This window comes from Oryctolagus cuniculus, chromosome 4 (assembly GCF_051225735.1).
Source record: "Oryctolagus cuniculus isolate XC-2025 breed Fujian yellow rabbit chromosome 4, ASM5122573v1, whole genome shotgun sequence".
Taxonomy (NCBI): domain Eukaryota; kingdom Metazoa; phylum Chordata; class Mammalia; order Lagomorpha; family Leporidae; genus Oryctolagus; species Oryctolagus cuniculus.
This window is the reverse complement of record NC_142870.1, coordinates 130527768-130541476: the sequence shown is the minus strand read 5'-3', so window position 1 is coordinate 130541476 and position 13709 is coordinate 130527768. Positions and strand designations below refer to the sequence as shown.

The following is a 13709-nucleotide window of genomic DNA, read 5'->3' as shown; positions in this document are numbered from 1 at the left end:
AAGAGGTAGAAAGAGACAGAGATAAATTCCATCCACTGCTTCACACACCACATACCGGCAATGTCTGGGGGCTGGAGCCAGGAGCTGAGGACTCTGTTCAGGTCTCTGATGTGGGGGGCAGGAACCCAGCTACTTGAACCACCCCTGCTGCCTCCAAGAATCGGCCTTGCCAGGGCAGGAAGCTGGGTCAGGAGGTAGAGGTGGGTATTGAACCCAGGCACTCTGACATGGGACATGGATGTCTCAACTAGCTCTTAACCACGAGGCCACATGGCCATCACCCTAGAAGTCCTCCTTCTCCCTTCCTGTGTGCTCAGTCTCAGCTTTCTCTGTTTTGCCTGCTGAATGTTGCCCTCCAGCGAGCCACTTCTATCTGCTTTAATTGCCACTGTGTTCTGAGCATCACTTACTGACCTCCCTGGCATAGACACCTCCCTAGTCTCTGCAAGCACTGTGGCTCTCTCCAATCTGTTTTCCACCCTGAGGCATTTTGGTTTTCAAATTCACACTGTCCCCTGCCCATCCCCTGCTTCTCCAGCCTGTCTCCATGACTCCCGCCTTGCTCTCTCTGCTCTGCCCGCACATTCAGCACAGAGCTTGGCACCTGCTCTGTGTCCCTGTCCTCCTCGTCTGAACTCCTTCCCTGGAGACCCCTTTGCCTCACCTCCCAGTCCTTCTCTCCAAACACCTATCTCAGCCTGCAAGCTTGTATTGATTGAAGCAGATGTTTGATGAATGCTGTCTCCCCAGAAGGCACTGGGTCCCGTGGGGGATGGGAGGGAGGTGTGCTTTTGCTGACGAGTTTGCCCACTGCCCAGCACCGTCCCTGAGCACATGGGGGGTGTTAACAAACATCGAGTGGGTGAGTGAGTGACGCCGTTTCTGAGGCTCTCGCCAGGCAGTCACAATGGCCACCAGTATGTATGTATCTTTAGTTAGTGTACTTGCTTACGCGTGAGTTCACGGCCAGGTGTGACTGAGGGTGGCACAGGCTCTGCGTGGTGCCAAGTCAATGCCAGCCCATTGCCCTTCAGTTATTTCTGCAGCTCCAGGTCCGCCTGCCCCTGGCCCCGCCCTTCCTGGTCTGGTGGCCTGAATGGAGTGAGCCCATACTTGAGCTCATAATCCCTGCGGCTTCCCTGAGAATGAACACCAGTTGGGGAGGGACACACCGATCCAAGCTGATAGTACAGGAGGACATTCTTCACCAGCCTCTCAGAGGCCCTGTCTTGGTAAAATGCAGGAAGCTGTTCTTTAAAATGAACGTCCCGATCTTCCAGCAGATGGCCGGGTCTTTATGTCTGAGAAGCTGAAAGGACTATTACAGTCGCTTTTTCATAAAACACAGGAAGGTCAAAGGTGAACTGAGAGCCCCAGGAAATTTCTAGCTAGTTTTAAATCTCATGACTCAACCTTAAGAAAAAGACTCAAGGATTACCAGGTGCTGTAAGATAAAATAAAGACCTGTTTTCATTGACACTGACACACAAAGTGATGAATACATTTCTACATCAAAATTATAAATTTGCATGTAAATCATAGGTACTGAATCTTTTCTTCGTTATTTTATTTATTTCTAGACTTGTTCCAGAAACAACACCGATGACAATAACAAACACGTATCGCAAACTAATATAAGTTATTAAAAAGATTAACCTTCCAAAGGAGAAAAAGTTCAGGACAGAAAATGAATATTGAAATAAGACCAATTAAAAAATACGTTTTGGGGCTGACATTTGTAGTACAGCAGATAAACCTGCTGCCTGCGATGCAGGCACTGGTTTGAGTCCTGGCTCCTCTGCTTCCAAAACAGCCTCCTGCAAATGAGCCTGGGAAAGCAGCAGAAGATGGCCCACATGCCTGGGTCCCTGCTACCCGCGTTCTAGTCTCCTGGCTTCTGCTTGACCCAGCCCTGGCCATTGTGGCCATGTGGGAATTAAACCAGCAGGTGGATGATCTCTGTCTCTTCCTTTTTCTCTGTTACTCTGCCTCTCAAATAAATAAGCAAAAAGAATGTTTTAATGTCTTTTGCAAAGACCCATGCAGTGCCAGGCACTTGCTGCTGGCGGTTTACCTAATAGTCACCCAGCTCCTCCACTCTCCAGAGCCCTGCTTTGGGTCCAGTAACAAGGGGTGCTGTGTGCAGCCCTCCAAGAGGAGCTGAGACTGCTCCTGGGCCCCTCGCAAGCCCTCCCAGCAGGAAGGAAAGTCCTGTCGCTTGAGACTTTCCCGGAGCTCTGAGTTGCCACTGAGCGCTTGCTCATCGATGCATTTAGTGTGGTTTCTAATTTGGCTCTAGGCTCTCCGGTGGTCAACATTAAAAGAATCATTTAGTAAGAAGCCACTCAGGGTTCACCTAACAAAAACAGCCTGGCACCTCAGACAGAGCACGTATGACTAAGAATAAGGCCAGGGTCTATAGGGATCCACTCGTTTGTCTGATGCATTTAAAATCCCAGATGAAAACACCAGTGATAAAGACACCATATTCAGCAATCCAAGCCAAATTGGCTTTTTCTTTTGACATAATTGATTATTCACCTTGAAGTTTCATTTTCTACATGCTCCTGAAGTTCAAATGTTGCTCTTTGGGCCAAATGAAAATGCATTTAATAAATTAATTTGGACAACGAGTGAAGAAAAGTTGTTCTTTGGAAGCTGGCCTTGGTTTGCAAATATAGAGAGACCTCAGGCTGTGAGCCGGCAGCCCAGTGGGATGGGTGGGAAAAATGCCTTGATGGATCCCATGGGCTTATTTTAGAAAGAATATGTGTCTGCTCTGTGCGTCTCTTCCAAAAAAAAAAAAAATGCAGACATTTCACAGGCCCAGGAAAGATCATATTCTAAAAACGATTGTTTTCCCCTTTGAACAGTGACCTAAGAGATTTCATTTTTAGATGTAATTTTATTTTGTGTGGGACTTGGACTTCTTTTTTGGTCTGCTTGTGTATTTATAGCTGGCTAATGAAGAGAAGAAACAAACACAGCACTGCTAGAAAGACTGTCCCCTGCCCACTTGCCTTGTCTCTCAATCCCACACGTCCGCTGTCCTGGCTGCCAGCCCGCCAGGAATAGCCCCTGCTTCGGGCCCGAGGAAACCCAATTGCTATCTGAATGATATGAGCTTGCTCACGTGGGCAAGAGAGAGGTGCTCTTGCGCAGGCATGCTTCCCGCAGCAGTAAGTCTTGTCCTAACTAAAATCTGAGGGTGCAGGACCCACGACGTCATCGCCAAGTCAGAGCCAGCTGCCTGCTGCCTGCTGCCTGCTGCCGGAATCCTGGTGGAGGATCACAGCAAGAGAAGAACAATTTGCAAATAACAGGGAGGAGAATCTGTTTTTCTTTCTGAATTTACACAAAGCCATCAGTCCAGGTGACCACAGAGGAGGCCATGCTGTCTGGGGCATTCGGGCCAATATTTCTCCTACAGCACTGGTAGTACCTGCAGAGGGCTCGATGGGAAATGGAAGTGGAAAAACCATGGAGAGTGTTTTCTGGTGGGCTCACGCATGAGGACCGTGGAAACGAAGTGGCCCCCACTCTCCCACCAGGCTTTCACGCACCTGCAGGACTGCCGCCTCCCATTTCATTGCTCAGCTTCGTTTTCTCTTTAGATAAAAGGAGCAGCCCTGTTCCAGTGGACTGTGGCCTCTCTCCATTTGGTTCTGATCACCATCTCCACTGGAGAAAACCGTCTTCCTGTTCTGTGTTGATCTTCACGTTGGTCGCTTTCCCAGGGATGGGAGTGAGTGTCTGGGAAAGGAACACAGGCTCTGAGACCAAGCCTAGCATGGTGTTGCAGAGTAACACGAGTGAAGAGGCCAGAGAGGGGGCAGGTGCTTCACCTCGGGCTTAAGACACCTCTCGAGACGCCCTCATCCCATTGAGGAGCACTCGGGCTGGAGTCCCAGCTCCACCCTGGTTCCAGCTTCCTGTGTTGTGCACGCTGGGAAGCAGCAGGGGATGGCTCAAGTCCTTGTGTCTCTGCCACCCACGCGGGGTTCAGTTCCCGGCTTTGGCCCCGGTTGTTAATGGGCATTAGGGGAGTCAACTAGTCGATGGGAGTTCGCTCTGTCTTTGCCTCCCACAAAATAAATTTTTGTTAAAGGAGAGAAGGGTGGCTAGATGGGAGATGGCCTCAGTAAACTGTGCTCTAAGAGCTGGTTAAGCAGAGGGGACTCCAGCAGACTGCATGTTGAAGAGTCCCATAAAAATCAATCAGTGTAACCTGAGCTGTTGAGTATTCTGGGATATGAATGTTGCTAAGCTGTGTTGTGCCTCTTCCAGCACCAATCTTATATGACTACTTAGGAATTTCATGGGTTAATATATGTCAGACTTTCAACACCGTGCCCCAGGAAGAATGTGTGTGATGCTTGTGAGCAAATGAAAAAAAAAAATGCTTTCCTCAAAGGAGAAAGTTGAAGTAGAAATGCCCATCTATTTTAAGGAACAGATTATGCATGTAGCACTCAATTAAATGGGTTAATATATATTTCTCATAATTAAAGAACTGTGAGCTAGCCACAGGTGAGATTCACCAAGATCCTCTTGCAAATGTAGTGATGATAACAAAAGGCTTCTGAATGCCAGGTCTGTGGCACTAAATGGAAGGGCCAAGACATCAGCAAGGCTGCCCAAGTGGAGCCGAGGCTCCATGGCTGCTGGATACAATGCCCAGTCTGTCCTCTTATCATACCTGCTCCAAGGGGCCGATGGCTACAGGCATCTCAAGGTTCATCGTCCTCCCTCATGAGTTACAAAAAGCAGGGTTGTAATTGAAATGAAATGACCTGTTTGCTTCTCCCACTGGTTTGGAATCTAAAGCTTTTTGGAATTATGCCTTCTTCATATGGTTTTCCTAGCATCCAGCCTATATCTTGCACATAGTAGGTCCTCAAGAGTGCTTCCTGAACTAGTTTGACCAGAAATGCACCATCAGACTGGATGACGCCTGGTGTTTGGTTACGGGGGTAGACGTGGCCACTTGGGATCCTTTGTTCTCCCAGCTCTTTTCTCAGATAGTAAACACCTCATACCCAAAGATAAAAGGCCCGGGAGATGGCTGTTTTGGAAAACTGACTCTTTACTTTCTGCTTTTTTCTCTTACCTAAAAATTGTTTGTTCCTTGATGATATTTCTAAATCCCTGTTCCTATTTACTTTTTTTTTAAGATTTATTTATTTGAAAGTCAGAGTTAGAGAAAGAAAGAAGGGGAGAAAGAGGTCTTCTATCCATTGGTTCACTCACCAAATGGCTGAAATGGCCAAAGCCAGGAGTCAGAACCTTTTTCTGGGTCTCCCACATGGGTGCAGCAGCCCAAGGACTTGGGCCATCTTTTGCTGCTTTCCCAGGTACATTAGCACAGAGCTGGATTAGAAGTGGAGCAGGCAGGACTCATACCAGTGCCCATATGGGACACAGCAGGCAGTGGCTTTACCCGCTGTGCCAAAATGCCAGTCCCTCCTGTTCCTATTTAGAGCAGATTCAGAATCCCTGTATCACAACATATGGGTTTTGGCCCATGGGATTCCTGCACAGGCTTCATTTCAGAAATGGAACCTAAGCATTTTCCTGGGGAGCTAGCATGAATATCCACACAGCTGCTATGCAGCAGCAGCCGCGTCTCTTTGAGCACATTAAAGCTACAACACTTGGAGTCTGAAATGCTCACCTATTGTAAGATGCACGGGCTTGTTCTGGGAGGGCTGGCCATTGTAAAAGTACAGATCAAAGAGACGCTCCATTTTCCAGTCTGATAGGAGCTGCTTGTTTGTGCAAAAAAGGACACCATAATTTCCATTGATGTTGCACAGCCAAATAGGTAACTTGGGAGTCTTCAGCATACTGCCCACCTGGGAGGAGAGAGGGGGACACAGATGAATATAGAGATTTTGCCACATGGCGACAGATGCTGATACATCACCACGATCAAAAGGCAGCCCTGAGGCTGCCTATTGCACTTGTAGCTGTGCAGGGCACTGCACGTGGAGTAAGATTGGAAACAGAGGCTTCGTCATGAATGAGTTTGCATTTATGAATGGCGTGGTACAGTGGTGATGCTGCCGCTTCTCTCTTCATGGGTTCTATTTTTACGAATTTTCTTGCTGCCCTCATGGAAAAGGTGGAACAACTTCAGGGAGACTTTGAGGTATGGTGAGGAATAAATGAACTGAAATGTAAGTGTAGGGGTGGAATAAGAGAATTCTAATTCTCTCCTTGTCATTGGCTAGTGTATTTGCTCCTATTCCCGAGTTACAGCAATAGTTCATTCGGCAGCTGGTCGAACTTCTGGCAAGACCAGCCATTTAGAACACAGAATCAAGTTTCTGGGGGCATGGGGCCCCCACACTCACACAGGTACACAAACGTCTACAGATACATGGAGATAGATTGCGAAGATACGGAGCAGAGTGCCCTGGCTCAGTATTTACTGTTTTAACCAGCCTGTGAGTAATTTTTTTTAAGGTACTTGTCAATTCAAGCTTGAATTCCTATAGGTAGCAAATTAGATTCAAAAGACCACCACCCTGGTGAGTGCACACAGTGAAAGGCATTGTGATCCTGTCATTTTCCATAGCCTCTGAGGGCTCGGTATTATCATGCATTTCTACAGATGATGGCCATTGTTTTGTTTAAAGAGGTAGAAAAGGATACTGTAAAAATTTTTCATCAAAATTCATAAAACCAAATTTTTTCCTACTTCAAGAAATAAACTTGAGCGATGTGGAGAAACGCACCATTTCCACTTGATGTCAAGTAGAGTTGTTGGACCCTGACCTTGGCATCTCTCCCTGTCGTAAGAGGAATCAGTGTTGCCATTGTGTTCCTTTTCTTCCCAGTCCTCAGAGTGGTACTGTTTGTTCAGGAACAAATTCTGTTTGCTGGGAAACCCAGCTTCGAAAAATCATTTTGTGCTTTGTAAACCCAAGTATTAAAGGCTAGTAACCTGACATTTTGATTTATCACTAGTCCTATTCAGATCCCTTCATTTTTGTTTAAATTCTTCAGAGGAGGCTGATATGGTGAAATCGAGGATAATTTTGTCTTTGAGTATTTCACTTGCAGCTATCATAAAAAAAGTATTTACTATGCTTAAAAGAAATGATCTCAGGTTTAGTTGGTAGCTTAAGAAGGAATGCAAACCTCCCACCCCAAACAAGTCATGTTTCTAGGGGGAGCTGGCCCACTCACGGCAGAGTGAGTCCCTCTGGGCTGAGCGTCATTGAGCATCCCACATATCAAACGTGGAGCACGCTTGCCTGCTGGCTGTGTAGAAAGTAAAGCAGAGAGGACGTGCCACCGAAGCGGCTGACCTATAGTTCAGATGTCTACCCCCAAGTTCCAAGTCGCTTTGTAGTCATTAGTGGTAAAAGAAGCATTTTTTTTTTTTTTTTTTGACAGAGTGCACAGAGAGAGAGAGACAGAGAGAAAGGTCTTCCTTTTCCATTGGTTCACCCCTCAATGGCCGCTGCGGCCAGCGCACCACGCTGATCTGAAGCCAGGAGCCAGGTGCTTCTCCTGGTCTCCCATGCGGGTGCAGGGCCCAAGCACTTGGGCCATCCTCCACTGCACTCCGGGGCCACAGCAGAGAGCTAGACTGGAAGAGGAGCAACCAGGACAGAATCCAGTGCCCCGACCGGGACTAGAACCTGGGGTGCTGGCACCGCAGGCGGAGGATTAGCCTAGTGAGCTGCGGCGCCGGCCAAAAGAAGCACTTTCTTAGGTCTTCTCACAATGGTGTCCTTCTGTACTAAGATTCTATGTAATCAACATACGATACACAAGGCATGGAATTATGAAGCTTGGAAAATCTGGACAAACTGAGATTGAGGGCTGTTTGTAATCAAGGGTCATTCCCTTTGAGCTGTAGGTGGATATTCGGATCAATTGTATGTTATGGTTGGGGGGATGGAATGCAATATACACATATATGGTATTGCTTCTAGAGTCTTTGTCATGTGGGCGAAATTCACACGACATTCAGAGGAAGATGCTGCTAGGTGCTGACAGCACACTATTGTCACCTTATGCAACAGCTTTCTTTCCTGAACTGGGGCTCTTTCAGATTTCCTTCCAGTAGGAGGAAAATGAAGTAGTCAAAATGTAACCATCTCTGAGTCGCTAAAGAGATCTCACACTGAGCAGGCAAAGAGGTTGCTTTGAGAGATTTTGACGAAAAGAGAAACATCACACACGACTGTCACAGCACCTCGGGTACTCGCTCTAGGAGGTGAGCCTTCAGACGACAGCTGGGAACACACCTGGTTTGAAGTGAATTCCGCTAACCTGAAACCAAGCCCCTTCCAAATGGATCCCGCCAGCCGTTACATCCTCGTCTTTCTTGGCCAACCATATAAGCAATATGACTGGAATTTTCCATTTTGAGCATTTGTATTGCTTTTGGATAGACACAGTTTACCAGCAATCCCCCCAAAAGCAGGATTCTAAATATGTTTTATTGGTGAGATTCCACTAAAGCTGAATTTGTGCATGTTGCTTCATGTTGCCATGGTAAAAAGGAAATTAAATTGTGATACAGCGGTGCTATAAATAAAATACCTTTCTCCTTAAGTTCACTCATTGTGTAATAAGCCCGGAAGTTTCAGCATTGCAGGCGGCACTAAAGCCAATGTAAAAAAAATATAAGGACAGGAAGATGGACGGACACATCCTACATGCCAGAGGACAAGCATTGGGTCTATAAGATTCTTTTTGTGAGCGCATAGCACAATGATGCTTCCAACGTGCCATTCCATAATGAACTTGCTATTGCAAGTCCCAAGTCCCCAGGCTGGTAATGGGAAGGAGAGAAAGGTGTTGAAAATGTTGTGCCTCCTGTGCCAGTTCCTGGTGACAATTCCTGTGTTTACCTGTTAATGGTCTGGCTCTTGTCTCTGCCACCTGGAATACAGAGCTGATGTAACTTCTGTCACCGAGTTTGCAGGTATGTTGTAAAGACAAATGAGTTATGTGTGCAAGGTGCCCCCTCGGTGACTTGGTGGCAGAGGACAGTGGGTGGAGCTTCATTTGGTACTTTCTCGGTTTGGAAGTTTCTTCCTCTCAGGCTCTCTAAAGGGAAGAGGGTACCACTGGGATGTTTGTGTGTGCTGCCAGGACTGCCTTGGGAGTAATTCCAGCAAGACCTAAAAGGTTTCAGTCCCTTCTAAAAATCAGAGTTGCATTTCCTTCCCAGTGGCAGGTGTGAAGCTAATGTGCACCTCCTAAGGCTTTCCAGATGGTGTTAGACTCAAACTGCTTTATGTTCTCACTTAGGTATTGGAACCTCACACTCAAACCTGTACCTCCAAATAGCAAAGTAACAGAGAAGCTTCAAAATAGTGCCGCATCCTGTGGGTAGCTGGCTGTGTCCTGCAGGCACCGTCAGTCTGGTGGGCACGGGGCCCTTGCTGTATCATCTAATGAGGGCTCCATCTCTCTCTGTCCCTCCCTCCCTCTCTCTCTTTCTCTCTCTCTCTCAATCGCACCCACCAGGCTGTGACACTGGGTCTGAAGGACATATGGTTTTGCAATCTCTGCAATTTTCTCCCAGAGGAAGAAGAGATTGAAGCGGAAGACATAGGCAGCCCTGCCGGATGCATTTCTCCTCGGAGGCAGAATCTAGTGGTCAGACAGCGCGTCGGTCTTCTTTTGATTTCAGAAATCTTCCTTTCATTAGGTTTTGAATCATCAGGACATACATCTAATATTCAGATGTATTACACCCACCCCAGGCAGGGGGCACTGAATACCATAAAGTGTTTGCATAGTCCTGTGACATAGTCCCGGGTTCTGTACAGAGTCAGGATGCCTTGGGACAGAAAAGACAGCATGGTGGCTGTGGGGTCTCTGACTCCAATGCATGTGGAGTGAGGTTCTAGAACTACACTTCTGCATTGCAGGTTTCAGTTCCGTGGTGGAAGTGTTGGACTTCTGGGCCCAGGCAGCCAGGTTGGATGGGTCTGCTGGTGAGTACGTGCCTGAGCACCACTGACCTTGTGCACTGAGGGCGGAAGGCATCCATGCACTTGGCGATACTGTCTGCTGGGCCATATGCAGTTCACAATCAATGCAGACTCACAACTGATTCAGCCTAGAAGTCAGTGGACAAAGGTCTAGCTTGTTGGGCACAGCTGCTATGCATTCTAAAACCTAACCATGATTTTTCAGCACTAAATGTTCTAGAATGGATATTCTAGATTGTATCATATAAATCTGTATCTATATATGGCAACTTCAAAAAGTCTGGGAAATGGAATTACAAGGTAAGTTATTTTGGCATCAAAACAGTTTTGAAATCTATGCATTTTTTTTTCATCATATGCATTTTCTGTGAGCCTTTGGAAGACCTCTCTCATATATCTGTAAGAGACTATAAAAGCACTGGTGATGCAGTATAATTCCTAGAGCTGGCATTTAGATATTTATCACTTTATTAGAAAACACGTAAAGATGACGGTGACAGGTGGCATGGCACAGTACCCAGAATGTGAGCTTTGACAGAGATGGTACTGGTTTTATAGCCTTGCCTCTGACACCTGAGTAATTGCTGGCACTAGGCAACCTGTACTCCTCTCTCAAGTGAACATGCAACAGACACTGGACTTAACATAAGATTGATTACAACTTTTAGCGGAAGTGAAGATGAAAGGAAATAAAATACTATTGCAAGTGGAGAAAAAGCCCAGCACACGTAATAGGTGCTCTATGCACATGGCTATTAGTGTCCCAATGAACAGATGATTTCATATACAGATTTATGGAAGATGGAATTAAAAGATAGGTTTATTATTGCACAAAAACATTTTGAAATCCATGCATGCGGCCTGCACCGTGGCTCAGTAGGCTAATCCTCCGCCTGCAGCGCCAGCACACCAGGTTCTAGTCCCAGTCAGGGCGCCGGATTCTGTCCCGGTTGCCCCTCTTCCAGGCCAGCTCTCTGCTGTGGCCTGGGAGTGCAGTGGAGGATGGCCCAAGTCCTTGGGCTCTGCACCCCATGGGAGACCAGGAGAAGCACCTGGCTCCTGGCTTCGGATAAGCACGGTGCGCCGGCTGCAGCATGCCAGCCGCGGCGGCCATTGGAGGGTGAACCAACGGCAAAGGAAGACCTTTCTCTCTGTCTCTCTCTCACTGTCCACTCTGCCTGTCAAAAAAAAAAAAAAAATCCATGCATGGGCAGAGTCTTGAAAAAGTTCATGGAGAAGCATATTATGAAACAACTGGATTCTTAAAATATTCACCAAAATAAACTTGTGTTTTAATTCTGCTTTTCCTTGGACTTCTAGAAGTGTTCTCTTTTACTTCCTTTAATTACCATCTGTTGGGGATTATGAACTAGTGTGTCTATCAAATTATTTAAATAATATGAGTTACAGATTGCTTTTATCCCAAAATAATGAGCTGATATGGAAAGAATAAAAACATGCCTTCAGGTAAGATCAATTTTATATGTATGTGTTTAGCATAGTCACGTATTTTGGTAATCTAGCTAAAAAAATCTAAGTGCTAGCCTATGTTTGCTCTGTAATACATTGTTTTCTGAAACCAAGCTCCAAGTACTAAACAGACAACATAATAAACAAGTTCAGGGTCCCAAGCCTTTAGTGTACAGTTCCAGGCAATTTTCACTGAGGGTAGGATTCATGGGTGTCTCCCTGGGCAGAGAACATTGAGTCCAAGGAAGAAGGATGAAAAGCCACGCACGTCACTTATCAAAAAGCTGGAAGCACTGTTGATTTGATTTCTGCATAGATTTGAAAGCTAACACGAGCAGTGTTTGTCATTTGTCCTACTTGTAATTTGCGGGCAAGCATTTGGACAGAGGTCCTGCTGTCTGGTACATTTTGCCCTCTTCCCAACAGAAAAGCTCTCAGATTTTCACCTTGTGCAATGGCTCCTTGATTGACTTGAAGGTCCCGGCCAACATCTGCTTTATTATTGGAGGATATTTTAGGCTCTGCAGGTAATTTTCTTCAGAGCATGATTTAGTAGCTCTATCGGTCTGAACCAAGCTTGTATAGAAAGAAATGTGATCCAGAATAAAATAGAAGCCATGGATCCCTGTGAATTCTTGACTGGCACGCGCGCACTCTTTTGTGGCATATTCTCTGGTATAGTCTCTCTTCTTAGAGAAACCTGCTAGCTATTTTGCAAACATCTGTTTAATATTAATTTAAGATAAAGCCTAAAGTTTGTTCCCAAAGCCTTGCAAATGTGAAAAGGAACAGAAAGCTGTCAACCTTTGTGATGCCTTTTGAAAATAGACTCTTTCTTGTAAGTTCAATTGAAGTCGCTGGTTTCCCATTTGTGCACACCATGGATTAATCAGCTAAGCCTGAAGAGGTTTTTATCCCCCTTCCTCTAAAGCAGTGATTCTCAGTCAGGGGCGATTTTGCTGCAAAGGATCTGTGGAAATGTCTACAGATAGATTTTGGTTGCCACTTTGCAGGGTGGTGCTACGGGCAGTGCTACGGGCATTGGGTGGACAGAGGCCAGGAATGCTGCCGAATAGTGCACAGGGCACAGACAGCCTCTCCCTCATGCCCAGCGTGGAGTGATCCAGTCTGAAATGTCAGCAGTGTGGAGGCTGGGAAGCCCTGCTTTGGAACAGAGGTGTCTAAGCCTGGCTGCTTGTTAGATCACCTGTGAGCTTTAAAAACTTCAGGTGCCTTGATGCTGTCCAGGCCAAATAAAATGGGGTCTTTGGGAAGAACTGGCTACATAATTTGCAGGGCCCAGTGCACAATGGAAACGTGAGGACCCTTGCTAATAAATGAGTTTATCAATTTCAAGACAATGACACAGAACATGAAAGCAGTGATGCAGCCTTCTAGAAGGGGCCCTGCCTGACCACACAGGTCTCATGCTCACTGAGCTCACCCTGTTTGCAGGGGTGGCCTGGACATCGGTCATTTTAGATTTTCCAGGTGCAGCCTGCAGATGTTGGCCCTGGAGTGTGCAGCCAGGGTCAACATCACTGTTCCCTGCGCTTGTGGCCTGTCCTTCCCATGTGTGACTTATCTTTGTATCTGGGCACAGAGCGTCACAGTTAGTAGATGCTGAATAAACATAACTGAACAAAGCACTAAATTTTTTTTTTTTTTTTTTTGTGGCCACATAGTCCAAAGTCTTAACATGTGTTTGGAGCATTCTGGCCTTCCAAAAAGGCTTTCATGTGCATGATTTTCTATGCATTTCACATCTATGGTTGCAGGGCAGGTGCATGGAGGTGTACCTCGTTTGTAGATAAGGAGGCAGGCTGAGAGCAGGTAAGTGACTAGTCCACGTTACTATCCTGAGAGTGGCAGAGAAAGGTGTCCAAAAATTCTGCTGATTTGCAGGCCAGGATTATTGTCTACATGCCACAGGAACTTCCTCTCATTCACACAAGTTTTATAAACGTGGTGTCTGTTCCATTGGTGGCATGTGGCATGAATATTGGTGGCAGAGGGACCAACACTGTGGTGGAGCAGGTTAGAGCCCTAGCCTGAAGTGCCAGCATCCCATATGGGAGCCGGTTCTAGTTCCAGCTGCTCCTCTTCCAATCCAGCTCCCTGCTGTGGTCTGGGATGGCAGTAGAAGATGACCCAAGTCCTCGGGCCCCTGCACCCACATGGGAGACTTGGAAGAAGCTCTTGGCTTCGGATTGGCACAGCTCCGGCCATTGCAGCCAATTGGGGAGTGAACCAGCAGATGGAAGACCTCTCTTG

General features: G+C 46.6%; 1 protein-coding gene across 1 annotated transcript in view; it reads right to left on the bottom strand.

Annotated features, from left to right (window-relative positions):
* Positions 1-1564: 1564 nt before the first annotated feature.
* Positions 1565-13709, bottom strand: part of MINDY4B (MINDY family member 4B) — a 36561-nt gene continuing 24416 nt past the window's right edge. Inside the window, exons 11-12 of the mRNA XM_051818718.3 lie at positions 5675-5855; positions 1565-3753 (exon numbers count right to left, since the gene is read on the bottom strand). Of these exons, the coding sequence (XP_051674678.3) occupies positions 3611-3753; positions 5675-5855 (324 nt within the window). The 3' untranslated portion in view covers positions 1565-3610. The remainder of the gene's footprint in view (positions 3754-5674; positions 5856-13709) is intronic.